The sequence below is a fragment of the Oryzias latipes genome, chromosome 1 (genome assembly GCF_002234675.1).
Source record: "Oryzias latipes chromosome 1, ASM223467v1".
NCBI lineage: Eukaryota > Metazoa > Chordata > Actinopteri > Beloniformes > Adrianichthyidae > Oryzias > Oryzias latipes.
Window position 1 is genome coordinate 5,713,534 of NC_019859.2, and position 26,071 is coordinate 5,739,604.

General features: G+C 38.8%; 3 protein-coding genes across 17 annotated transcripts in view; 1 reads left to right on the forward strand and 2 right to left on the reverse strand.

The window, feature by feature from the left end:
* Positions 1-15: 15 nt before the first annotated feature.
* Positions 16-12,797, reverse strand: LOC101160876 (solute carrier family 43 member 3-like). Of its 6 annotated transcripts, none has more exons than XM_011487482.3 (14): positions 12,206-12,785; positions 11,419-11,456; positions 11,070-11,337; positions 9,042-9,171; positions 7,575-7,621; positions 7,376-7,455; positions 5,364-5,456; positions 4,976-5,115; positions 4,763-4,905; positions 2,478-2,621; positions 2,251-2,358; positions 1,989-2,175; positions 642-765; positions 16-554 (listed from the first exon to the last, which is right to left on the reverse strand). In XM_011487482.3, exons 3-14 carry the CDS (start codon positions 11,257-11,259, stop codon positions 426-428), a joined length of 1,515 nt encoding a protein of 504 aa, XP_011485784.1. In that variant the 5' UTR covers positions 11,260-11,337; positions 11,419-11,456; positions 12,206-12,785; the 3' UTR covers positions 16-425. The 6 variants fall into 6 exon arrangements, with proteins under 6 accessions (XP_011485784.1, XP_011485873.1, XP_020566495.1 ...); XM_011487571.3 differs by having other exon boundaries at positions 7,376-7,452; positions 12,206-12,784; XM_020710836.2 differs by having other exon boundaries at positions 1,989-2,358; positions 11,419-11,453; positions 12,206-12,797.
* A 1,890-nt stretch (positions 12,798-14,687) lies between these two features.
* On the forward strand, positions 14,688-21,848 carry dctd (dCMP deaminase). The gene is made up of 6 exons (XM_023954851.1): positions 14,688-14,834; positions 15,466-15,565; positions 17,598-17,733; positions 19,723-19,839; positions 20,064-20,160; positions 20,925-21,848. Exons 1-6 carry the CDS (start codon positions 14,800-14,802, stop codon positions 21,007-21,009), a joined length of 570 nt encoding a protein of 189 aa, XP_023810619.1. The 5' UTR covers positions 14,688-14,799; the 3' UTR covers positions 21,010-21,848.
* Positions 21,849-24,973: 3,125 nt separating this feature from the next.
* LOC101157835 (teneurin-3) overlaps positions 24,974-26,071 on the reverse strand; it is a 324,490-nt gene continuing 323,392 nt past the window's right edge. For all 10 annotated transcript variants that reach the window (XM_023954877.1, XM_023954876.1, XM_023954872.1 and 7 more), the window contains one exon: positions 24,974-26,017. In XM_023954877.1, the coding sequence (XP_023810645.1) occupies positions 25,262-26,017 (756 nt within the window). In that variant the 3' untranslated portion in view covers positions 24,974-25,261. The remainder of the gene's footprint in view (positions 26,018-26,071) is intronic.

Below are 26,071 nucleotides of genomic sequence, written 5' to 3' on the forward strand. Positions count from 1 at the left end.
GGGAGCCAGTGACTCCCTCCCCAAACTGGTCATCTCTTTCAGCTGTTTACAACCCAGGTGGAACTGGTTCGGTTTGTTTGGGTTTCAGAACACTGATGGATGGAAGAATAAACCTGATAAACCTTAAAAAACTAAATCCAGATGACGGCCCTAAACCTACTGCTATGATGGAATCAACCTGGATGAATGAGTCTTCATAGACATATATCTACAAAACTTTACCAGGGAGGCCCCCTACTGGTCATCCGTGGTACTGCAATGTAAGGGCAGTCTGAGTTCATTTCAGTAAATAAAAGTATCTGCAAAATAGTTTTTGGAGATTTTTATTAAGAAATAAATGATCCACGTATTTAAAAATAAAAGTACAAGTGATTTAATTTATTTATTTCTTGTTAGAAAATCGTGTTTTTAGGTGGTTTCTTCCGCTACGCCTCTTTTTGGCCGGTTGGCTGTAAGTTTTTTTTTCTGCTGCGCGCTCGATTCCGGCTGTGGACAAAGATGTAGGCGGGATGGATGAAAGCCAGCAGAGTGAGGAGGGTGAGAGTGACGTCCACCTGGAGCACACATGATCAGACCCGCAATGTTTAGAGCGTTGACATCTTCATCAGTGACCGTGTTGTACTTTTTAATGGTTTGCTTACATAGAAAGGATTTCCTCCCAGCGGCCCTTTGACCAGTGAGAAGCAGGGATACTGCAGCAGGGAGAAGACGGCCGACAGGGACATCATGAGGCCGTACAGCTTCCCAAAGTGACAGGCTGGAAAACTGAGGAAGAGGAGGCACACCTAAAAACACTGCAGGTTGACAATTCCTTCTAAAAACCAGGTTCAAATGATTTTATATATATATATATATATATATATATATATATATATATATATATATATATATATATATATATATATATATATATATATATATATATATATATATATATATATATATATATAGGTACATTTTTGTCACAGTGTTTGCTGATTTAAGACTAAAATACTGGGATTACCTTTGAGACTCATTGAGAGTCATTGATCTTGTTCAAAACTTAAAGAAAAAGACGAAGAATTTTGAGGAATTTTACATTATATGCACATGTTGGAAAAATGAAATTTGGAAGGACCTAGAAGCAAATACAAAGCCTAAACCAATATTTTTTAGACTATTTACTCGTTTATCAGAAGTAATATTTCTTGTAGAGTGCAGAAATAGCAGGTCAAAAATATTCAAAACATCGTAAAAAAGATGTTTGCAAAGAATTAACTGCTTGCACTACATGAGGAAATCACAATGATAAAAAAAGGAAAGAATAAAAGTAATATAAAAAATAGATATAAAAGACAGAATAATAAAAAGGAAAAGTTTCAATGAAAACCATGCAGACTTGCTCTGAAAGTCTGCTCAAGGGTGCCCTCTACTGTTTAGAATAAACAATACCATAAATGTGAAATACTTTTAGAAATACATAAACTTCAGTCAAAGGTAATTATGATTTAAATATATGAATATCATTTTTGTGTGACATTACTTTAATAAGATTATTTTAAATTAAAAGCCCAGTCAATAAGACTAAAATGATCAATCAACAATTGCAAAAATATCTTCCAAATAATGATTTTTCTTACAAATTGGCACTATTTGGAGAGTAATATTAATAAAAGAACAATTTTGAAGTTCATTTGTTTTTTCGTTTGTTTATTTTGGGTTGCAGCCATTATGAATAATACCATTAAAAATACAAATATAAAAAATGTGAAAAATAAAATAAAACAGTGGCTAAATTTGACTGTGTGGGTTCTCCAGAGCATTGTGTCAGAATCAAAGGACTTCAAATGTTGTTATTTTTACAGTTGATGTTGCCTGATGATGTGTTCAAACTGAAAACAGACTTTCTGATGTAGCTTTGAAAAAGTTCATATTTTTCTACACCAAAGAACCATTGAAGTCCATGCAGGAATTCGCTTTTCCTCTAGATTTGTGTGTCTGGTACCCACGCGATGCTGATGAACGCTGCGTTTCCTCCATAAAGGAAGGAGCGATTGAGGACTTGTAGGATGAAGGTGAGGTACTGAAGGGGGAGGACGGGAATGGAGACGCACACGGAGAAGACCAGGCTCTGCAGCGAGGTCAGGAACAACGACAGGCAGGAGGAGCGCAGGTCCGCCTCCTGCTCCGTTTCTCCTGCAGCAGGGAGGACAAAGTGAGGAGATCTGCTGCACGTGGAAGTATGCAATTCAGCACCAGACGGTGAAATACCAGCGGCTCGAGGTTTTCCTTTGTGTCTGTCCAGGAGGAAGCCGTTCCAGGGAGCGCACAGCACTCCACACAGCTGGGTCATGGCAAAAGCATTGGTGTACCGGCTCACTTTGAAAGGAGGACGGATGGGAGGGAAGACTTTTCATTAAAGTTTGTTCATTATGGAACTTGAAGAGGTCGGTGAGAAGAGAGGGGGATAACAAAAGACCGGATCAGTGGTGCCTCACCCAGACCGGGGTCATTGTTGGCCAGCCGCTCAAGCGTGGGGTTCAGGGTCCCGATGAAGAGGTAGAGCCTCAGCTGCATGATAGACAACCACACCAGATGCCACAGGAAGAACCAGGACAGCACACAGCTCTGAAAGCTTCGAACTGAGCATATGGAAAGCAACTTCTGAGACTAAACTTAGAAATAAGACAGCTATTGACTGTATAGAGTAACCGGACTGAGTAACAAGACACAAGCTCCAAGAAGTCAAAATCCAATAGACTTGTATAGAGAAATAAACTGGCCAATCAGATGCTTCAGCTAAAGTATGTGTCTCCCAATAAACATTCAATACCTGTATGTATCACAAGAAGTAGTGACTGAATTGACTTCATTCAAGTTTTTCATGGATGATGTCACACACACTAGGTCCAGTTCTCATATGCAGTCAATGAATAGAGCAATAATAAATACACTAAAAGTAGTTTAATCATGATTAGAAGTTCATTTGAACTTTACATTTTAATACTTGATCTAAAAATAACAACTAAAGACTCGTCACCAAAGACTTGACACCTGACTTGAACTTGCAAAAAGGGACTTGTGTCCATATATGGTCATGGTTATGAGGAAAAGTTTCCCCAAATCTTTCAATCTTGCTCTGTTCTTCTTCTCTCCTAAAATACTTTGGTTATTTCGTTAACTTAATTCTTGCGTTAATTATATTGGGATTTATTTTTGGAACAAAAGGTTATAATGTTTTCATTTTAACCCAATTTGTTTTTTTCTTTTCTTGAGTTCAAAAAAGACAGAAAAGTGTTTGTTTCTTTGGGTTAAAACCTTCGCAACCTGGGTTATTTTTAACTATAAAGTGTGTGTGTTTTTACAATACAATATACAATAATAAATTTTTTGGAACTGAGAGAATCTAACAAAAGCATGAATTTCTTAAAGGATCTGAACATTTAGACCCCATGAATGGAAGAGCTGGAAACCTGCTGAGGATCTTATGGAGGACCCTCTTGTTTCATCTTTAGGGGCTTTTTATCCTATTTTTAGCTCAAACGTTCATTCATTCATCTTCTAGACCGTTTTTCCCTTTCGGAGCCTATCCCGGCCACTTGGGCGTAGGCAAGGGATGCCCTGGACTGGTCGCCAGTCTGTCGCAGGGTAGAATATCCTCAATCACACATCCATTCACTCTCACTATGGACAATTTCGAGTTGCCAATCAACCTATGAAGCATGTTTTTGGATGGTGGGAGGAAGCCGGAGATCCTGGAGAAAACCCACGCATGCACGGGGAGAACATGCAAACGCCACACAGAAAGGTCCCCCCAATGATGTTGTGTTTTCACCTCCCCCAGCCGGGACTTGAACCGGGGGCCTTCTTGCTGTGAGGCAAGAGCGCTAACCACTGCGCCACCGTGCAGCCCTAGGTAATCAAAGCCCAAACGTAACTCAAACGTGTCAATAAAATAATTAGAAGTTTGTCGAAAGATTTCAAGAGGATCATTATGTAACTATTTGGAGCATTTTTAAGGCGATGCACCTCAGCCAATACGTACATGTAGCGCGTTTTCCACATATGGAATTTCTGTCTTTCGTGATACATGCGTGATATACGTGTTTGTTGCGTTCATCATTCGTAGACGTGCGCAGATGTCCGTTATGGGTTTCGGCCGATGCGTCTTTACATGAATTTCGTTTTGAGCTGTTCAGCATTTTTGGTCAGTTGAGAATTACGCAGTTTACGCGTGTTTTACATAGTTTAAACTCAATAATTACGTAACTATTATACAATTTTGAATGCTTGTTTTCTAGATGCATACGCAAGTTTGAGGATTTCCTTGACCGTTCCACGTATGTCTGACGGACTTTTCATGCATGTGCCACCGATGTATAACTTTTACATCTCGATACGGCGCACATATCATGTTTATATAAAGTAATTGATACATGAATCACTAATAAATTGCATATATACAGCGCAATAATCACGCACGGTTCATGTTCTTTGTTGATTTACATGTTCTTTGCGTGTTAAATCATCCGTTTTTTGTGGTTCATTTGTGATAAATCTTTGACAATTTCATGTACAGACCACAACTTTTCTCACTTTATCCACGTATGACCAATTTCCATCCGTGCAATGTGCACAAATGTACGTGGGGGCTGTGTGACGCAGCCTTTACATTATGGAACCAAAAGGAGAAACGCTAAGATGCAATTCTTATGCTGCCAATAAAAACACATTTATCAAGACGGATGACTTTAAACGATAAAAGGCTTAAAACAGGACGTACCTTCACCCACGTTATGTGTCTCTGTGCCATTGTCTTGTGTTGCAGTGTCAGTTTCACTGCCTTCCAGTGAAACTCTCATCATCACTTCTCTCCTGTCATCAATCTGCTCCACATCATAAGCGTTAGCCCTTCCACAGTTCACCCTGATGAGCAAAAAGCACGAGTTGATGTCTTCTGACCTCATGGAAAAGGTTTGTTTAAAAAGCCCCTCACCCATAGGTGTAGCTGTCGGGCAGAGGGTGAGGGATGTGCGTTTTGGGCATGAGCAGAACCGTCCTCATCAGGTGAATGATGCTGCAGATGGACAGGAAGAGGAAGGAAGAACGCAGAGAGACTCCCTGTTCGTGCAGAACCTGGTAAGGAGAAAACACTTGTTCAGAAAAGCTAAAAAGCCTGCATTCTTTCTGTGTTTATTCATGTAGCAGCCTATTTATTGTTCAAACAAAATTTCTATTCATCAGCTAAAAAGCAGAAAAAATGATTTTATACAAACATTTATTGTTACACCATTCCAAATAACACATTCATTTTACAGTAAATTAACAAATATTTTCATTTTGTAACTTATATGAAGAGAAAATCTATCATTAAGGCTTCATGCCTTAATGAGGAGGAAGACGGCTGAGGAAGAGTCAAAGGCTCCATTGTAGATGGTGATGATGGTGGAACGATGAGCCGGAAACAAATTGCCCACCTCACCAAAAAAGAAAAAAAAAACACATTTAAGACACGGTGAACATGACATCTGAAAATCAAACAGTGACCAGTAAAAAAAAAGAAAAACATTTTAATAACAATCTGCGTATTCAGACTGGGAAAATCCGGATCGAGTCTGCTTAATTTGTTCTGGATCGAGAACCGAACCTTGCAGACTGGTATCAAGTGGACCATTCTGTTACGGACCAAGGCTTTTTAACAAAACCACTTGACTAAAGATCTCGTCAGTCATTGGTCAGGAACTACAAGGGCGGGTCAAAACAACAAGAGGACAGACGTGCTGTGCTTTACAATCCTTTAACCCTTGTGGTACCCTAGGCACTTTACCATTGGGAGTTGGGTCATCTAGACCCACTAGACAGTGCTCTAAACCTTTTTTCTTCAATGATTTGTGATCTTCACTGGTGTCCATGGATTACATGAAATCTTTCCACCTTTATCCACCTTTGTCATGGTAGGGAGAACACGTCAATGGTCAGGATAGCAAAAGCGTTACTGAACCTGTCTTCATCTGACCACATTTTAATGAGTTGCTGTGTCTCATCGTCGTATTGTGATGGCATTGTTGTTTTTTTAAGAGAATTCCATTTAGGAACTACATGGTAGCTTTTAGGATGACGTCACGGGCGCCTGCCACGTAACGAGAGACAGAAAATGATGTATAAAACGTTTTCAGTGGTACTAAAATAATCTTTCTAACAAATTTAAAGTTTGACCATATTTTCTGTTCGACAACACGACAATTGTTGCTATATATTTGGCCGCGGCTCATCGGGGGGGGACTCCAGAAGGCACGTGTAACCCTTGTGCTATCCTAGGCACTTTAACGTTGGGAGTTGGGTCATCTAGACCCACTAGACAGTGCTCTGAACCTTTTTTCTTCAATGATTTGTGATCTTCACTGGTGTCCATGGATTACATGAAATCCTCTTTATCCAACTTTGTCATGGATGACAGATGACACGTCCATGTAAGGATCGGGTTCTCTGGACCCCATACGATAGCACAAGGGTTAAACTACCCTGACTTTAACCCTAAACTCTCGCTGACGTCCGCCTAAACTTGCTTAATCTGGGCGTGTCGGTTCCAAAAGACCGGTTTTGGGTTATGTAATTACGCTCGACTTGGTAACCCTGGGTTAATGCGCGTGCACGTCAAGTACATAAAGGCACTCTCAATGGATCCTAAATTCTTACATCTATCCAAGTCAATAATTGTTTACAAAACTCAATTTACATATTTAACTAAATGTCACATTACTCCAATTCAATTAAATGTTTTTCCATCTTAATTTATTGTACTTCTTGAACTGTCATGTGTCTAAGTTTGAGGCCGCAGATATTCTCATTTTTATGACATTAAAAAAGAATTATACAATGTGGATTTGCAATATGACTTATGGATTCATTTATCATGCTCCGAGAAGAACAGATCGTATCGAGACTGAGGAATCCCAGACCACCTAGAAAGATGGGTCCGAGAGCGGTTCCGTGTCCCGGACCAGGGTCCGCTGGGGTGTATTCAGACTGAGAATTTGTTCCGGATTTTCTCGGAAACTGAACTCTGGTTCACTTAAAACAAAACCAATGTGTCCAGTCTGAATACACCCAAATAGATCTTGTGGAATTAAAATGACAATCCCTGTTGTTCCTCCAGATCTGATATCTTTGGCTTTAAACATGGCCAGTTTTAATGAATATGTTCACTCCAGATTATTGAAGTTACAAATTTTAATTTCTATTTTTAAAACCACTTTTCTTGTTGATGGAGGAGAAACGCACATGACCGGTAAATAACACATTATTAAAGTTATTTCTTACTCTAAAAAAAGAGATAAATAAGAAATGACATTAAACTGACAGATTTGTTTCTTCATGTTTCATATAAAATATTCACCTGCATATTAGTTATCAGGAGTAGCATTCCTCCCACACCAATGCAGGACAAGGCAGGAAAAAGCATCAGGGACAATTCTGCTGAACAAGAATGTTAAACATATTTCTCAAACCTGTTTTGTGCTTATTTCAGACAGACAAATACTTTTGTTGTAAATACAGATTTCCCGCACAGTATCCATATGAATGTGTGCATGTACCTGGGCTGGAGAAGGCCACTAAAAGAGTTCCAGTGGTGTACACAAATCTGGAAAGAAAAAATGTTTTCACACGATTAACATCATTTCTATGCTATTTAATTGCCAAATAGAAATGTGTGTTTTTAATGTAATTTTAATATTTGCTAAATAAATTAAACCGTTACATTCAGGATAAGAAAGCAAAGAGCATTTATATACACAATCTCTCTCTCTCTCTCTATATCTATATCTATATCTCTATATCTATATAGATATAGATATAGATATTTTTCATCTACCGGTAATTTGAGAACACGTTATTTTCAACAATGTTATGTTCAAATATTGCTGTTTTTGCTCTCAGAACTTTTCTTTCACACTCAAAATGCCCTTGCTTGCATTCAGATCTGCTTTTTCGGTGTTTAAATCTGTATTTGGGCTTTTAATTCAATGCCTGCTCCGCAGAATTTCTGAGCTTGCGCTTAAATTTGTCTCTTTCTCTTTGTTTTCTATCAGAATTCTCCAACCAACAGAATGACAGACCTACCAGACCAATCTCAAGTTAGTATCTACATTGTTCATCATAAACAGGCAGTGATCACCTTATCTATTGACCATTTTTGCAGGATATTTTTCTTTCATTAACTGTGGTTTGTTAGACAGAATGTTTAATAGGTTTACAGAGTTCTTATGCATAGAACTCTTGTCTGGACAATCTAATGACATTTATGCCTAATGTTGGACACTGAACAGTTCATAAAGTTGTGTTTGACTTTCTATTACATGTAATGTTTTTGACTTCTGTTGCAGGCAAATTAAATTAAATGAAATCAAATCAAACTTTATTTATATGGCATATATAGTAGCACAAAGTGCTTATACATAAATTAAAAGATAGACCTAAATTCTATTCAGAGTGGTAACTTGTCCAAGGCATATTCTGCTTTTACTCAATAGAAGTTGGAATAGGCTCCAGCAACCATGGCCCCAAAAGGGAATCAGCAGGTTCAGGAAATGAATGGATGGAACTTAATTCCCCTCTCACACCTCTTTTTCCCTTTTAAATGGAGGTAAACATTAAAAATTAGGGCTGAGAACGTGAAAGTAAACTCTGGGCCTAGTTGTATCTATAAATCGGACTATGATCCCATCCTCTCCCCCAGTTTTCCGTCTCTAGTCAACTCAGTGTGAATTTTCTTTCTAAATTTTGAAAATATTTTTGTAGTGTTACTCAGAGGTCGCATACGTTGTTTGCAAGTCTCCACTGTGGGACACGGCTTACTTTTCCTGACCCCTTGTTTGAATAAATGACCCACAATTGGAAATAAACATTTGAGCTGTTGTAATAAAACTAACACAACTTCTACATGACTGAATTGATTTAGTATCAACTTAGAGTCAAAGCAACGCAACAATTTTTTTTAACGTCCGATCACAGTGATTTAGATTTCCAGGGAGGAAAAAAAGGATCTAAAGGACTGAACTCACATTGCCAGCAGCCTGGTCATGAAGGTACCAAAGCGATCAAACAGGAAGCCATTAACCAGACTCAAGAAGTTGTTCAAGAAAGAGGCAATAGTGAAAACCAGAGAAAACTGCTCATCCTGACTGGTACAGTCTGAAACGACAACAAACACAACAAAAAAAAACGTTTTTCAGCAAAACAAACCTGGAACATAGATGAGAGCATCTGTACGTTAAATGACCGAACATAAGTGGCATCTCTTTTTCTCTGTGTTCATTTTGCACATTTCTACATGAACTCTAAAGCTAAAATGATTGTCTCGAGGATGTCAATTGTAGCTTCACTAGATTCAGACGCATCGGTTGTGCAATTTTCTCTGCTGGTGTTTTGGCTCCATCTGGTCTGTGAAGCAACATCCACTCTACATTTATCTGAATGCAAGCAGATGCTATACAATACTCCTGTTTATCTTATTTTTATCCTGCTTTTTTCAGGTATTTCGTGAAGAAACAGTCCAGATTAGAACTTGTACTGAAAGGCTTTCTCAATTTCTTTATTGAATTTTTTTAATCAAAAGCAGTTGGACAACATAGATGGATATTTTGGTGTTTTTAAATAGGGGTTGTGTGAAGTTCCAATAAGGGTGTGGTGTCTGATCCACAGCAGACAGCATTCAGGATGCTCTTACTTTTAAAATAGGAGTTTTGGAATACATAGAGTAGGAAACATTTGCATGATCTTTTCTGAGATTAGACGTTTTTCTGTTTCTGGACCTCAGGGAAGACTTTAGTACAGTAAATCATATGGCTCTTCTTACAAAGATCTCACATAAGGATTTTTCTGATGCTGCTATGAGATAAATTGCATCATATTTATGTCCCCATTTTTAGTCTGCATCTATTAACAGCTATAATGTGATTCACTTCAGCTGCAAGCAGGCGTTCCTCAGGGATCAATTTTAGATCCCTTTTTATTAATTCTTTAAATTCATGAGTTTTCCTTTGTTGGCCCTGAAGTTGAATGTGTGCAGACGATACAGCTCTATTTGTACATGTTCGCTCCAAAGACATTGGTGCAGCCAAACTCACCAAATCAGCGAGTTGGGTCAGCACGTCTGAAAAAGTAAACTGCTTGTGAAAAACTACAGATTGTTCGCCAATTTATATAATTTGGACTTCGAATCGATTCAAACCTGTTGACTAAATGTGTACATTAAGCTTACTCTCAAATTTTTACTAAATCAGAATTAAAATGACCACTGAGGCGGCCAAAATCTTTTAACACTGACACTTTTTAGCAGTCTCAATTATTCTTTAACTACTTGGCCTCAGACAAGGTATATGTTTAACAAGACCATTGAAATATTACACAAACAAGCTAAAAAAGTCATAGATAAGGAGCTGCTACATTACTGTTTTTGTAATTAATACACATGATTTTGTCATCAGAACAGCCTGATTAAATTTGCAGACTTATGCTTGGTTCATAAGACATCTCATACTTTTACTCCAGCTCCTCCTAGAACTGAGGGTGTAATCAGAGGATCTGTGAGCGGTGAATGTGTTATTCCCAAAAGTAAAAGCACCTTTAGTCAGTCGGCCTGGTCTGTAAGGTTCTAGAGGGTGGAACTTCAAACCACACAGTTACCAACATATGAAACTTCACTAAACATTGAAAACAATGGCTCATCAGCACATACACCTGCCAACTCTAAACCTGTGCAAGTTGTATAGTTTTATTTTGAGTCATTTTTGTCTGATGCATTGATTGGTCTCAACTGTATGTATTTCTCTCATTCTTTTGCTTTTTTTTTATGTCAGAAACCAGTGTTAAGTCTTTATCTTGTGATGTACTGTTCATATATTTTTATTGATTTTTAACACCAATTCCAACAGACTTTTGACTAATTCTGGCTTTTATAGTCATGTTTTATCATGTTTTTTTGGGGTGGGTGGGCAAACTAATCTTATCTGTTTTTAAAAGCTAAAGTCTTGTTGATTTATTTATTCTCAGTTTATGATAATGTATGATTAGAACTTGAAGAGGCTCACCTGTCAGCGGCAGACTGCTGTTGATTTCCAGGTTACTGATGCACAGCTCGCTGAAGAAACCGTCTTCCTTCAGCACAAACACCAACGAGGCGAAACCAAACACAACACCAGCGAAGCACAGACACTCCAGCATCCCAGAGACCAGGGTGAGCCAGAAGCGCAGCTTTGAACCAACGACGCACCCCTGCATGATGCCCTTCCTCTCACCCAAACTGGACTTCGAAGAGGTCGTTCTTCAGATCTCCTGGCAGGTTTGCCTCAGCTCTGTCTAAGACACAAGTTTCAGAGACATTCCAAACTAAGGAAAAGCTCTTTTACTCTGTCATCAGTTTGCTGAATGTGTTAATACCTCCAGACTGGAGACAAAGCAGGACAAATCCCCAGCTGCTAGAACAGTGAATAAATAATGAAACATCCGTTAGGACGGTTATGACAGATGTTCTGAGACTCGAATGATTCAGACACAATAGAAAAGAGAAACTCTGCAGGTTTCATGAGGACGAAAGGGATTTTTTTGGTCTAAGCTGTTAAATAAGAAATGAAATGATGTTCGCATTGTATTTTTGTTGTCTATCTAACCTTAAAAGCCTCTTAACATATTTATTACACTGCTGATGTTGGATCTAAAGTAAAAAGTAAACATTTGTTAAGAAAAATTGTCTTAGCTTCTGTCTTGCAAGAAAATAAATTCTTTTCAAGAAAGTTTTTCATCAGCAAAATATTCTTGTTTGGTAAAAAAAGTCTAATTTTTTTTAAGCTAAAAATAAGAATTCTTTGTAAGAAAGGGGTAAGAATGTTTTCATTTCTAGGGGTTATGTTTTTGCAGTTAAGTAAACTTTATTTTTTTTCCCCAGCAAACTGCCAACAAGGACTCATAACTATTCTCACTAAACTTTAACAGACCTTTAAACTTGCACCTGATAGTATAAAATAAGGTCATATTTAGTATTTGGCAACAATACGCCAATCACTTTTCGAACTTGCTTAGACTAAATTCTGCAAACACAATCTGTCATTTAAATGGAGTTTACGCACAAATCTTTTCTTGGTGTAGCCTAGCAACCGCTGAAAAACAGATAACTGATCAAAATCATTCAGGATTACATGAATTGATAGCAAAAGTTTTCCTGTTTTACCTCAGAGAAGCCCCTCCACGCTTGCTCTTGCGTCTTTACGCAGCGAGTTCTGCTGGGTTTTGGCTCATCTCCCTCATGTTGAACTGACAGTGTCAGACCAGCCAATCTGACAGACTGCAGCAGTTATCCAGGAGGTACCAACATAATCCAGATTAGCAGGCTTAATCTAATGACACAGGACTGTAATGTCTTTAAACTACCTATAATATTCCCAAAGTAGCGGAAAATTGTAGCATCATCTTGTTGTTAAAATAGAAAACGGGAGCTAACAAACAGCCTGCACTAGTCAGGAACACTGGCATGCAAACGGCACTGATTCAGCTAAACAGATTTTCTTCTGGTGGACATTTGGAAAATTGTGAGGCACCAAAGCCTGTAGGGTTTGCAGCGGGGCTCCTCACTCCCTCCCTCCCTCTGTCCACATATGCAGCCATGCATCCAGACAGGCAGGGGACAGCTGCGGTGGTGGTTTTCTATAGCATGGTAAAGGTTTAGGGTAATGGATCTGCAGCTCATGTTTGGATTTATGTCCCTGTATGTCATGATGTTACAGCTGCTGTGGATCCATTTACAGTTGCTATGAAGAAAATGACTTGCAGGATCCTTTTCCAATTAATATGAGAACATTTATTTTGTAGATCTGAGCTTCCAACAGTATATATACGATTATTAATCAAATTATTCTAATAACCTATTATCATAACAAAACAAAAATATATGTTTTCCTTATGTCATTTTAGCCATTGACATTTTGGGCCATCTCCTCTCATTTTTGTGGGAGTTTCTTCTACATAAAGACTGTTAAAAATTGTATGTAATTAATCCCTATTCATAAATTTTGAAATATATTTGTATTTATTACAGCAAAGATAAGTTCATTTCATGACCACTAAAATGTAGTTCTTCTTCTTGCATACCTAAATATTGTTTAAAAATGGTTTTATTTGCTACCAAGATGCTGTACATTTTGTTTCTTAGCTATAGTCAATGTTGTCACATGACTACTGTGAATATCATATCCTTTTAAAACTAGTCGATCAAAATGAGTAAATACTTTGAAAACAATTATTCTATGTCCAATATAAATCAACAGATAGACATTCAGTTTTAGATTATTTGCTCATTTGAAGGTAGTAGTTTTTAAAAGTTTTGTGCACTGAGTGTAGGATTTAAAACAAATTAATGGACAGACACACAAAGAAATACAAAATAAAATTTTAGATTTTTATTTTATATACAGTTATAATTCACATTTTTTTTTGTTGTTGTTTATGTTTACTGACAGAATTCAGACGACTGGTCTGTGTGGATAGGGACTTAATGAGGTTCTTCTTTTTACACAAAAACAACGCTTATTGATACAGCAAAGATAAAAATAGTAGAGACAACACTGCAAAAAAAGTTGTGGCTGGAAACGTCTTGCTTCAAGTTGGCTATTTCACAATTCCTGTTTAACAACTTTAAAAAGAATTTAAAGCATCGGGGAAAATTATTCTCCTGACGATAGAATAAAAAAATGTGCGTAAATGTATGTGCTGTATGCACTTTTCACCTTAAAGGAAGTGAAAAGGGGCTACATTACTCTATATGACAGATATAAATCACTTAATGTGATATTTTTAGCCTATTGGGATTTCTGAGCAATAAACAGACATTTTCATTTTATTTAAAGTGAAGAAAAAAGAATCTATAGTATCTTTACTCATTCAAAAAATCCACATGTTCACAACGACAAAGACCAGTGCTGCCCTCTGCTGTTCATTTCTGGGATCTGCTGCCAATTGTGTGATGTATATTTTCAACCACAATGTTGACCTAACATATTTGGCCTCAATAGTTATTATTTTTTTCTTTTTCTAACTTGTCCTGTCCAACAGCTGAGGAGACAGATGAGAGCTGAAGGCCTCTTGTGTTGGACATATTTTACTTTAACAACACGGGTCATGAATCTTCTGACACACCACAGGTATGTCTGAATAAACCCCTTTTGTAATCGATCAAATGAATAGAATAAATGTTTAAAATGTCTCCTTTATTTGCATTTAAAAGCCACAGTCTAAAAAATATCATATTTATTTGCCTTTTTTTTGTTGTTGTTAAGTTTCCCTTTAAAATATGCTTGTCAGGGACTTTGCTTTGTAAATTAAGAACAAATTGGAGTATCTGTTTCAAATTCATTTTTAAATTTTAGTTCAATATCCAAAAAAGGTTTTATTTTCTCTGTGGACAAAAGTTTGGTCCTAATCCTCTTCCGTATTCCAAAAGATGGCAGTCGTTGTCGTTATGTGAAATTTGTCCCGAGTACTGCCTGCTAGGCAGCATCAAGTTGCCTTTTAATGTGGAATAAAATATTAAAATTTATTATCACAAATGGTGTTAAGTATGTCATATCCTTGGACAGTTCTTTGTGCAGACAGCCTAACACATCTAGCTTTTCCTCTGCGGAATGGGGAGCGCGGTATCCTGCAAGCCATGGTTCAGGGGTTTAACGTTTAACCAAGCGCGGGAGTTCTGCTGTGCAGAGTCACACCAGTTTTGCATCTTGAGCAGAGACGCCGCCAGTTTCCTGAAAGAAAAGTTTCAAGGAATTCACCATGGAAGAAAGTCAGCAGCCTCGTCTAGTTAACGGGTAACGTGCCTCTTTTACGTGACTTACTTCTTCATTTTTAAAGAAAAAGTTGTTATAAACCCAACTTCTCGTTTAGTCTGTGTTTGATTAAATGTTTTCCCCTCGTTCCTGTTGTGATCGTATATATGAGTCAAAAATCAGCTGTTTATCGTTTTACAGCCTCGTTAAAATGTACTCAGTCACTTATGAGGAATATTTACACCTTTTCAATCAGACAGAAGGGTGTGTGATTCACTGACTGGTTGATACGTTTCTTCGTTTCTCCACGAGCAGAGCGCGTGCCCGCAAACATGATTATTTGTGAATCTGTGTGATGCTGTTATTGAGTGCTGACTGAAAAATGCACAATATTAAGCAATTAACTTTATATTTAAAGTCCCCCCCATTTTTTTTATTAATCTGAAATATATTTTAAAAGGTCAAAAAGTAACAAACACCTTTTCCTTAAATTTACCTGAGCTTTTTTTTAAAGTCATCCACTCAGTTTATCAGTTGCTTTATGATTAGCAGCAATTGGCTGCCTTTTCATTTTGTCTTTATGCAAAAAAACAAAACAGAAACATAATTAGATCTGATGTTTTTGCCTTATTAACGTTAAGATTATATATCCTTTTTATGTGTTTGTTCGTAGTTGTTCTGCTAAGAAAAGAGAAGATTACCTGGAATGGCCAGAGTATTTTATGGCTGTTGCCTTTCTGTCAGCACAAAGAAGCAAAGACCCAAACTCTCAGGTATTTATTGATCAGAACAGCTTGGTTTTTTAGAGTGATGCACATTTAGCTGATAATCTGGGCATTGGTGACGATAATTAAAAAGGTTGTAGTGTTTTTATTGTATTTGTTGTGTTAAAATAGCATCACAATTGTGGTTGTAAGATGGTCTGTCTAAAGTCTGTGACTAACTGGACTTTGAAAACATCACTTTTTATTGTTCCACAGAGTTTAGAAAAGCATGCAGTATGTGGACAAATACTGACTATAGTGTCCAATTTGGTTCTGGAGGTTGAACAAATTCCAAGCCTGAATTTCAGGCGAATCCAGAATTAATAAAGGCTGCAGTTCCATAAATGACCGCTAGAGGATGTTTTTCTTTTGTCATTTCAGTCAAAATTCTTACTACACTAAATTCTGTTGATATGCATTGCTTATCTTTTAATTGATAACAACTAGGGTTGTAACAAGTATCCAAATTCTAGGATATTTGCAATCTGTTCCAGAAAAATAGTTTATAAATATTTGTGATGTCCAAATTTGCTGATTCCCGATCTTTATAATAGAGTAAGGTAAAAATGTTATTGTCGTTCTGAAATTGGAGAACTGTGTTGAATTTTAAGTATAAACTAAACCCAAGGAATGCGCTACTGTCACCGGAAGTAAATTAAAGTACGTACTATAAAGTAAAGTGTCAGTGAAGGTTCTCATTCTAAAAGTAAAGCTATGAAGGGTTTTTGTAGAGGGGGGGGGGGGGGGATTAGAGCAAAATTTATGTTGCTGAAATAAGTTCTGAAAAATAAAAAAAAAGTCATTTTTTTTAAAACACATCTGTTGGAAACAGTGTTGTCTGTTTAGATTACAGGACTGTGTTTTCTAGTTGTTACATTTTTGTTGAGGTCTTCATCAATTCTCTTCTTGTCATCGATCTACTGGAACGGTTGTCAGAAAAACTACAAGGATGGAAAAACTTTGGAGAGCATTTTCAGAATTTTTTTGTTGCATAATACAAAGCAAGAGTGACATTTGTTTTGTTTACTGCTAAAGCGAATCGAGAAGTTGACTGAAAAACTATCCAGAGGGACATTGTTTAAAGTACTAAATACAATTTATTTATTCCAAAAACTGTTTTTTGTCTGTTTTATTGATCCTGATTAGGGCTGCACGATATGAGGAACACTCGCGATATTAGTGATCAATATTGACGATATAACTTGTGATACATGAACAAATGGCAAAAAACCCAAAACACAATTTCCATTTCACTGTTACATTTTAAAAATTACACTTCAAATGACCGTCATCTGCATAGGAGGCGAACATCAAACATAAAAAGGCTCAATCTGACTGGTCAATGATATAAAAGGCTCCGATCCGATTGGTCAAATGCCTAAATAGATCTATTTGATTTCTTAAATACTTCAATTCGCCGTCTTTTGGGATATGCGTATCGCACAGCTTGATTTTGCAATAACGAAAAATGTGCGATTTATTGTGCACACCTAATCCTGATTTCTTGATCCAAGTTGAGGTATAAATGATGCTGTTTAATTATAAAGGGTTATTTTAAATTTCCTTACATGCAGTAAATAGGCATTCAGACAAATTAAATTGAATGGTTTGAATCGTGGTGAGTTGTCGATCTTGATTTGTGAATAGAATTACGTGGGAATCTACTGCCCTAAACTACTGTGTTTGTGGGTTGTCCTTTTTCAATTTTATTTATTTAGCTGTTTTGAGTTTTCATTTAATTCAAATTGGATTATCAGGGGTGTATTTTCTCTGATTGGCGGGTCGGTGGGCTCATTTTCCTGTGTCCCGCCCAGGTGCTCATTTTCAGAGCGTTGCTCATTTTGGGAGAGTAAATTCCAGTCTTAATGTTCCTACGTCCAGCTTTGGATGACTTTAGAGATTATTGGTCCAATGTTAATTTTTTTGTGATGCATGATGTTTAAGCAATCTCACAAGTCTTTGTATTCTGCATGAGGATAGGCTCTGTATTAAAAGACTAATGTGAGGAATACATCTCACATAGTGAAGTCTCTTCCTGCAGGTGGGTGCATGCATCGTGAACCAGGAGAACAAGATAGTTGGCATTGGTTACAATGGAATGCCCAATGGCTGTGATGACGACCTGCTGCCCTGGTCCCGCTCTGCTGACGATCGTCTGGACACTAAATACCCTTACGGTAAGCTAGTTATTCACCTGAGATGCTTTTTACTGTGTATTCATCTGAGGAAGCAAATCTCTTCATGTTCAGGATTGTGCTGCACTTTTCGTTCAAGCTTTTTGTCCGGAATGTTGAAAGTAACGCTTAAAATTATATCCTTTTGTCTTTTACTGTCCATAAACATCATTACAAATATTTATAATTTGCTTAATCAAGATTGTTTTCCTCTTCAAGGTCAACTGCAGTATTTGCATAACAGATTTGTGTGGAGGACGGTGAGGTGTGAAGCTCTGAGAGGACATGTTTTTGTTTTTCCTACAAAAATCCCTATATGGCTTTAGGTTTTCATGCTTTAATGCATGTAGATCAATAGCGATCATTGGTTTTTGGCTGGAGTAAGTCCTGATATCTGCAGAGGTTTTCTTTTGGCTGCACAGACAAGTAATCAGGAGAAGTCTTAAGTGATGGGGCTCTAAAAAAGGATCTTTATCATTATGGGATCTTTGGAGTCACGATGAAAACTGATTTATTTTGAACATTATAATGTTCATTCCTCACCAAACAAAAACCCCAAATTATTTTGATCCATTCACACATTCCTCTAAAAACCTGGGCTCTGAGCGCTAGCCCCGCCCCAATCCACAGAAACAAGCGGGTTCTCAGGAGCTGACGTAGATCAGTGAGAACAGCCCCTTCCAAGAAGAGTCTGCACTGCCAGCACCGCCCCCAGGCTAACACAAACACCCACTTTCTCCACGGGGGTAGCGGTGTTTGGCAAAGCGGTTTTCCTTTTATATACACAATACGCACATCCATGAGTGATGGGTGATGGCAAATCTGCAGCGAGACTGAAGGGTTCAATTTAGTTTTAATATTCCTCTCCCCCTTAGTGTGATCTGTGTTATTATATATTTTATATTTATTTGAATGTTTTGTAATGGATGTAGCCTATTTTTAATCAATTGGTATTTTAAATTGTTTCAATTTCTCACTTAACTACAAAAACCCATCAGGACATATGTCCCATAATGCATTGTTTTGTAGTCATAGTGCAGCTTTTAGTCAGTTCAGTACTAAATTTCCAGCTGCGTTTGGTAGGTTGGGGCCTTGCTGCTCCCGCCCCTTTCTCCTGAAATTTTTGTGATGATTGACAGGTGATGTTGGAGCAAAAACAAAAATATGTCACACACCAGGTGATCTGAACAGCGTTGTGTCCACCTGGGTGATCTCAAACACGCTTATTGTGCTTCTTGGCTGCACTTATTTGGTGTCATCGAGATAAATTTCCATCAGTTTTTGAGCCCCTCTCTGATCTCAGGTATCTGTATCGATTGTTCTGATATCCAGTGAACATCGCCTCTTTTTTTTACAGTTTACCTTCTTCTGTCAGTTTACCTTGTTGTTGCATCTTCAAAAGTGCAGAATAAAATGTGACACTGAATTTGAAACAGAGCATTGTAATTTCTGCATCTATTATTAAAGTATTTATTAGTAATACAGTGGAAATTAGTAGATTTGGTTAGCATGCTGATTTACGGTATGCGCCCCTAAATTTTCTGGTTGTGCCCCTAAAATTTTCAGTTGGGGGCCACTGTGCTCCTAGTGAAAAAAGTTAGTCTGGAGCCCTGTGTAATGTTTTTTTTTTCTCCCACCAGCACTGCTTTTGTTCTTGAATGAGCCGGTTGAATACAGAAATGCAGAAAAGCAAACCCAGCTGAGTAAATATGTGTTCGGCTTTAACTGGACGACAGAAGTCCAGTTGGAGGCATTCTTTTTCTTCCTCTGGCTGTTAAAGATCTGCTGTGAGTGTGGAGCTCCTCTCTGCTGCGTTTCCCCCCACTTCTTTCCTGGTTGGGAGCTCCAACCGTCCAAAATTCACACAAACACGATGCATTAAAACCCCAGCATCCAACAGAGCATCTAAAGTCTGTCGGCTTATTCTGATGACTGAACGAATCATTGTCTTATCCTTCATGTTCAGATGGATGCTGATGTTCTCGTCCACAGTGTGCCACGCAGAGCTGAACGCCATCATGAACAAGAACAGCGCGGATGTGAAGGGATGCACCATGTATGTGGCTTTGTTCCCATGCAACGAGTGCGCCAAGCTGATCATCCAGGCAGGTTTGTACCGACGACACTTTAGAGCCCTCAGTTCAAGCTTGATAAAGCAACCCAGATGCCCTTTCTGTATTTTGGGATGTGTAAATGTCAATTTCTTCAACCTGGAAAGAAAAAAACATTGAAATATTTGAATGACTGAAACCTTTTAGGTCATATTTTAAACATTATTTTCCTCTTTAAAAGCTGCTCAGATTCCTGATTTCTGCGTACTCATGTCTGTCCAGGTCTGAAAGAAGTGATCTACCTTTCTGATAAGTACCACGACACACCTGAGATGATGGCGTCCAGAAGGCTGCTCAACATGGCGGGAATACAATACAGGTACAGTACAGGCTTTCTTCAGCTTTGAACAGCAGGGCAAGTTACTGAAAATGGCTTCTTTATAAAGGATAGAGTCTTGACTGAATTGTTGGAGGAGATCAGATCCATAAAATATTCTCAGAAAACCTTTTTAGACTTTTTAAGTCTTTATTTTAAATAGATGAGATTGGCAGGTGGATCCATTTTGATCTCTTTTAGCCTTTATAGTTGTGTTCTTTTATTATATCTAGTGTTATCTGTTGTGTTGAGATTTCGCATTCAGCCATCTTTGAAGCTAAGAAAGCACCTGGACCAGGAACAGTAGGCCTTTAATATAAAAGAGAGTTTACAGAAGACAACAGCAAACTCCTTGGTGGTGGAGTCTGACCGCCGCCTGCATGAGTGACATGATATAGACGTGTGACATAGTGACATGACTAATAGACTGGAACCAGATATCAGATTTTTGGGGATATTTGGTTGTTTCATAACTCTTGAACTTTGGTGGATTGTCAGTTGGATGTAGTTGGTCTCCAGTCTTAGGCTCTGCAACCATTTGGACATAATGTTGGACCTAATAAATGAAACCAGCGAGAAGGTGCTGGAAATGTGAAGTTTGCTGACTGACTTTAAAGAACTGAGATCTTAAAAATGAAAATCTGCAGAAGTTCTAGGTGAGACATTATAGGGATGAGAGATGCAGAAGTAGATATTTCTGCTGCTGTCCTACATCTGCTTCTCTGTGCATCACTGACGGGGGGGGGGGTTTGTTTGTCCTTTGTCAGGCAGTTCCAGCCCAAGAGGACTCAGATTGTCATTGATTTTAATTCCATTAACCAGGCTGGAATGCTGAATGGGGCCCCCCACTGAAAAAGACGGCTCAAGGATTTGCTGAACCTAAGAGAACCTGGAGCTGGAAAAACTCTATAGAATACTTTAAATGTTTTATGTTTATTATTATGACATTTTTTTGGCTGCAGGAGCAGATGAGCCAGAATCTGTTAAACCAGCTGCTTAATATGTTGGATATATTTTAACATCTGTAAAGGTGATAAACTGAAGAATCTCAGCATAGATTGGTCAGATTTAACCTTCCAGTTTTTTTGTATGAAAGAAGCTTTAATCCATCCCCTCCATGTGCAAACGTCAGGTGTGACGTCTGAAACTGAGTTATAGTTACTAAGAGAAAAAAAATCTAAGCTTATTATCTCGGTCAATATTTGGGATGTTTCAGTAATCATGCAGAAAATAAAGGATTGGGGGAAATAAAAATGTGATTGCATTTCCTGCAGCACGTCTCCCGGTTGTTTGATCGATGTTAATCCATGCAGGTGAACGACAGCTTCTCTGTGATGTTTGAGGACTTTCTTTATCGTGAAGCATCAGTGAATTTCTCCGTTTTTGCCTTTTTAAAAGCTGTGGGATGCTTTTTAGTCTGTGGAGGATGGGATGTAAACACTGTAATGAGCAGTACTGAAATGCAGCCAGGGTATTATTTGTATTTTGGTTTATTTAGCTGCTTGGAGGCTTTTATAAGGTGCTTAATGACAAAGTGACCATTTTTATTCACCATCAAAAAGTTCATTAGTTCTTTGTACTTGGTGATTATGTGCGACTAAAATTGCAAAGTCTCTTTGTTTCATTTGTTAGGAGAGTTACTACCACATGTTTGCCTCTTTAAGGTCAATAAAAATCTACTTTACAGTCAACTTACTGTTTTGAAGAGTGATTTTGAAACTAATCTCATCTTTTTAACAATCTTAACCCTTGTGCTGTCCTATAGGGTCCAGCTGACCCAGTCCCTACATTGGCGTGTTATCCCTAGCATGACAAAGGTGGAAAGATTTCATGTAATCCATGGACACCAGTGAAGATCACAAATCATTGAAGAAAAAAGGTTTAGCACACTGTCTAGTGGGTCTAGACCAGGGCTCGGCAACCCAAAATGTTGAAATACCCATTTTGGACCAAAAAAACAAATATGTCTGGAGCTGCAAAATATTAAAAGCCTTATTGAAGCCTTATAATGAAGGCAACACTTGCAATATGTATCTATATTAGCTATATTAGCCTGCTATCAAAATGACTAAGTTGCTACAAATACATAATGAGCATTAACGATTAAATGTCTATTTGCCCTGCAGTGCATTCTGCGGAGAACGACGCGTCACGTGACTGCTCTGTTGTGCAAGTTTAATTTCATTATCAATGAATTATGTTTCATTGCGTTGATAACATTAAAGAAATGTAATAAAGAAATCCAATTTTTGATGTCATTTTTATTTTGAGGATTCGAACACAAAACAATAAAATGGAACGTGCGTGCCCCATGACAGCCAGCTTGCGCTCGAATGACAAAACAGCTACAAGCATTTGCGGTGCCTGGAGACTTTCATTCAGCTCGTTTAGGTGGCTTGTCACAGTCATATCCATGTTGTGTAGCAGGAGATCAGAATATTCGCTTTCAACTTCATCAAGCAATGCACAGAACTGACGGTTTACATCAGCCACCTACCTAGTGGTCCGCTAAAAGCTTCCTCCTCTCTGAGACTGTTTGGAGTTGTGCGGTGTATGGGCCACGGACAGTTTTCTTATAGCTTTGGAAAATGTTAAGAATGTTTGTGTCTTCTTTTTCCTCCTACAGAAACCAAATTAAAACAAAAAGTATATTTCTCTCCCCAATCTTTTTTTTATTTTCAAACATTTTTGAAAATGCTCCAGGGAGCCACTAGAGCAGCGCTAAAGAGCCGCATGCGGCTCCCGAGCCGCGGGTTGCCGACCCCCGGTCTAGATGACCCAACTCCCAATGTTAAAGTGCCAAGGATAGCACAAGGGTTAAATGTGAAATTCTGACATGTTTTTGGCATTTGCAAATAGTATTACTTATAAAAAGGTCAAAGATTTGTAAAGTAGTTGCAGAAATTAAAAATAAATGTGTTTTGCATGTTAGGACTTATTTATGGTGGTAAATTTCACTATTCTACACATCTGCCTTTTCATCGTTAACCCTTGTGCTATCCTAGGCACTTTAACATTGGGAGTTGGGTCATCTAGACCCACTAGACAGTGCGCTGAACCTTTTTTCTTCAATGATTTGTGATCTTCTCTGGTGTCCATGGATTACATGAAATCTTTCCACCTTTATCCACCTTTGTCATGGTAGGAAGAACACGTCAATGTGAGGGTGGGGTCATCTAAGATAGCACAAGGGTTAAAGTCCTTTTCCAAAAAACTTCACTAAATGCTAAAAATGTTCAGTTTGAATTAGTTTCAACTTTCTAATGCAGATGTTTTTAAGAAGTAGATGATTAGAAGCATTTACTGCATCAAAGGGACATAAAATCGGAGTAAAAATTGATGAGCAGGGGAAAAAAAGACAATTAGTTTCAAGAATTTTTATTCTTTACTGTAGAAACACTGTACATAAATTACTTTCTCTGAGACTAATATCAATGTACGAATAAATGGATTTTCTCCAAAAAAAAAGAAGAAAAAAAATAAACGAAACATTAACTCATCTTTAGTGTCTGGAAAATAAAGATTGGTCGTACGTGATGTTACCTTTTATGTGTAAATTTCCTGCACTTTCCTTTTTCAAAGAGCTTTCCATCCTTTTTGTAAACACATGTAACACAAACTCCTCTAAAAGAGCACTGAGACCCACGATCAATGAGAAAACATCGATTCTTGAGCTATTACAGTTACTCAGTAATGTCACTAATGGCAATGCATTGTCCCTTTAAGGAAAAACGAGCAAAAACGAGAGAGGAGCAACAGTTTGTTGCGACTCACAACAACCCGGACCCCCCACAGCCATGACAACATGTTTCTATTGCAAGCAGTACTACAACCTTTGACTGACAAAAGCACAAGGTCTATGCATTATGAAGCTGAGTCACCATTTGCAGGAGTGAGGGTCTCCGGGGTCGATGGGCCCTGCTTCCAGACGCAGCCATGGCTCTGTGGGCCCCCCTCCCACTACCACCACCTTCACACATGTTGCTTTTTGACTGCATGTCTGTCTGTAGGAGTTACAGACCTTGTAGCAGCACAGAGGATGAAGAGGAAGTGCTTTTAGAACTGACTAATATCAGAAAGACTGAAAAAGAAGCACAACGCAAAGCCTGGTTTAGTTCATATGATCCATTCTGGTGGTGGTGGTAGTGTAGTTACAGTATTAATAGTGGCATACATGTAGGTAGTAGTACATAAACTTTTTTTTTGTTATATCCCCTTTTTGTTTGAAGCAAATCCAAGTTTATATATAAAAACAAACTTTCAAAAAAAAAAAAAAATCAAGTCTTTTTCTTAACTTTGTTACAAATTGTAGTCCTTTTTTTCTGAGCCCGTCTCTCTTAGAGAGAGTCCTCAACAGTTCCATTCGATGGCTTCAGCCATGGAATAATAAATCCTATACACAAAGAGGTGTACAAGCCGGGGCGACGCACACATCTGGACCCACAGAGACGCGTTCCTCCCAACGTCTGCCGGCGCAGTTTACAGCTGTTTAAATGCTTGCAGGCACATCCGCTTCAGATGACTGCTGAAACACTGAGTTGGCTTTTTGAACTAAAGTCGGCGTCCCACTGTGCGACAGGTGGCCTGTCAGGTGAGTCCCGCCTACCAGAGAGCGATGGGGAGGGGTGCAGGGGCATGCGTGGAGGCTGTCAGTGGGGTAGAAATCAAAAGGTTGAAGAAATAAAATCATTTAACCTTTGGGCTATCCTAGGCACTGTAACATTGGGAGTTGGGTCATCTAGACAGTGCGCTGAACCTTTTTTCCTCAATGACTTGTGATCTTCACTGGTGTCCATGGATTACATGAAATCTTTCCACCTTTATCCACATTTGTCATGGTATGAATAACACGTCAATGTAAGGGTGGGGTCATCTAAGATAGCACAAGGGTTAAAGAAAAAAAAAAACTTTTAAAGGCTTGTGATTTCATGAAGTTCCTTTTGTCGGCGGTAAGTTGAAGTCAAAGAAAAATTGAAAGTGAGGTGAGCCGGTGGGCCCTTTATAGTCTTCAGACAGTTTCTTCTGTGACATCCCTTTTGTGTTAAAACTACTGTTAGCCTCTGACAGGCAGGGGTTGAATTTCCTCGAAATGTTCCCAGCCGTGTTACCTCCTCCCTATCTCGCTCTGCCGTAAGAACTGGATGTTGTTGGCGCTGTCGGCCAGCTCAGGGTACTGCTCTATGGACAAGACGTAGTAGCCGTCATAACCCAAGACTTTGCCACTGCTCAGCAGCTGCCTTTTCTCTCCCTCGGTCCACAGCCGGACTCCCTCCTCCCCGTCTCTGACCCTCTGCTGTTCCCGGGACCAGGCGCTCGACAGCGCCCTTTGCCTGGCTTGTTCCAAGATCCGGGCTTTCTCTTCATCCAGTGTCGTCCCATAGCGCACGTGGAGTGCCAGTGCCCCGTACTGTAGTTCCACATCGGCGAAGCGCCGGGTTCTCCCGTTCATCACAGTGGTGGACTGAGACACTGTGACGTTCACGCCGTTCTCCAGCGACTTTCTGCCCGATGTAAGCCGCAGAGCGCCCAGATCGTTGTCGGGGAGGCTGGTCTTGATGAAGTAGTGCGTGTCCCGACCCTCTACAGTGAAATGTAGGTCTTCAAGGTAGAAGGCGTTGTTTAGAACTCCAGCCACTTTGATGCAGTCCTCGTTGGCTATGTTGAGAGCGTTGGTGACCACGCGGCCCTGGACGATGGCAAACATCACCCCTTTTCCAATCAGAGACTTGACAGTGGCGAACCACAGCCAGGGTTTGGAGTGGGCTGAATGTCGCCGGCTGAGCTGGATCTCAGGCATGCGTTCTAAGGACAGGAAGGCCTTGGACTGACGGGTCACTTCCTGCTGAACACCGGAAATCATCTGTGGAGACAGAGAGGCGGTGGGGTTTAAGATGGACAAGACTAATGCTTGAAA

What these genes read in the sequence shown, in the direction of transcription:
- LOC101160876 (XM_020710862.2), bottom strand. Translation starts at nt 11,259, where the DNA reads ATGCAGGGGTGCGTCGTTGGTTCAAAGCTGCGCTTCTGGCTCACCCTG. An exon ending in AGTGGCCTTCTCCAGCCCAG is followed by an intron (nt 7,456 to 7,574) that starts GTACATGCACAC and finishes ATTCTTGTTCAG; the next exon opens with CAGAATTGTCCCTGATGCTT. An exon ending in CAACAATGACCCCGGTCTGG is followed by an intron (nt 2,359 to 2,477) that starts GTGAGGCACCAC and finishes CTCCTTTCAAAG; the next exon opens with TGAGCCGGTACACCAATGCT.
- dctd (XM_023954851.1), top strand. Translation starts at nt 14,800, where the DNA reads ATGGAAGAAAGTCAGCAGCCTCGTCTAGTTAACGG. An exon ending in CAGCCTCGTCTAGTTAACGG is followed by an intron (nt 14,835 to 15,465) that starts GTAACGTGCCTC and finishes GTTTGTTCGTAG; the next exon opens with TTGTTCTGCTAAGAAAAGAG. An exon ending in ATGGCGGGAATACAATACAG is followed by an intron (nt 20,161 to 20,924) that starts GTACAGTACAGG and finishes GTCCTTTGTCAG; the next exon opens with GCAGTTCCAGCCCAAGAGGA.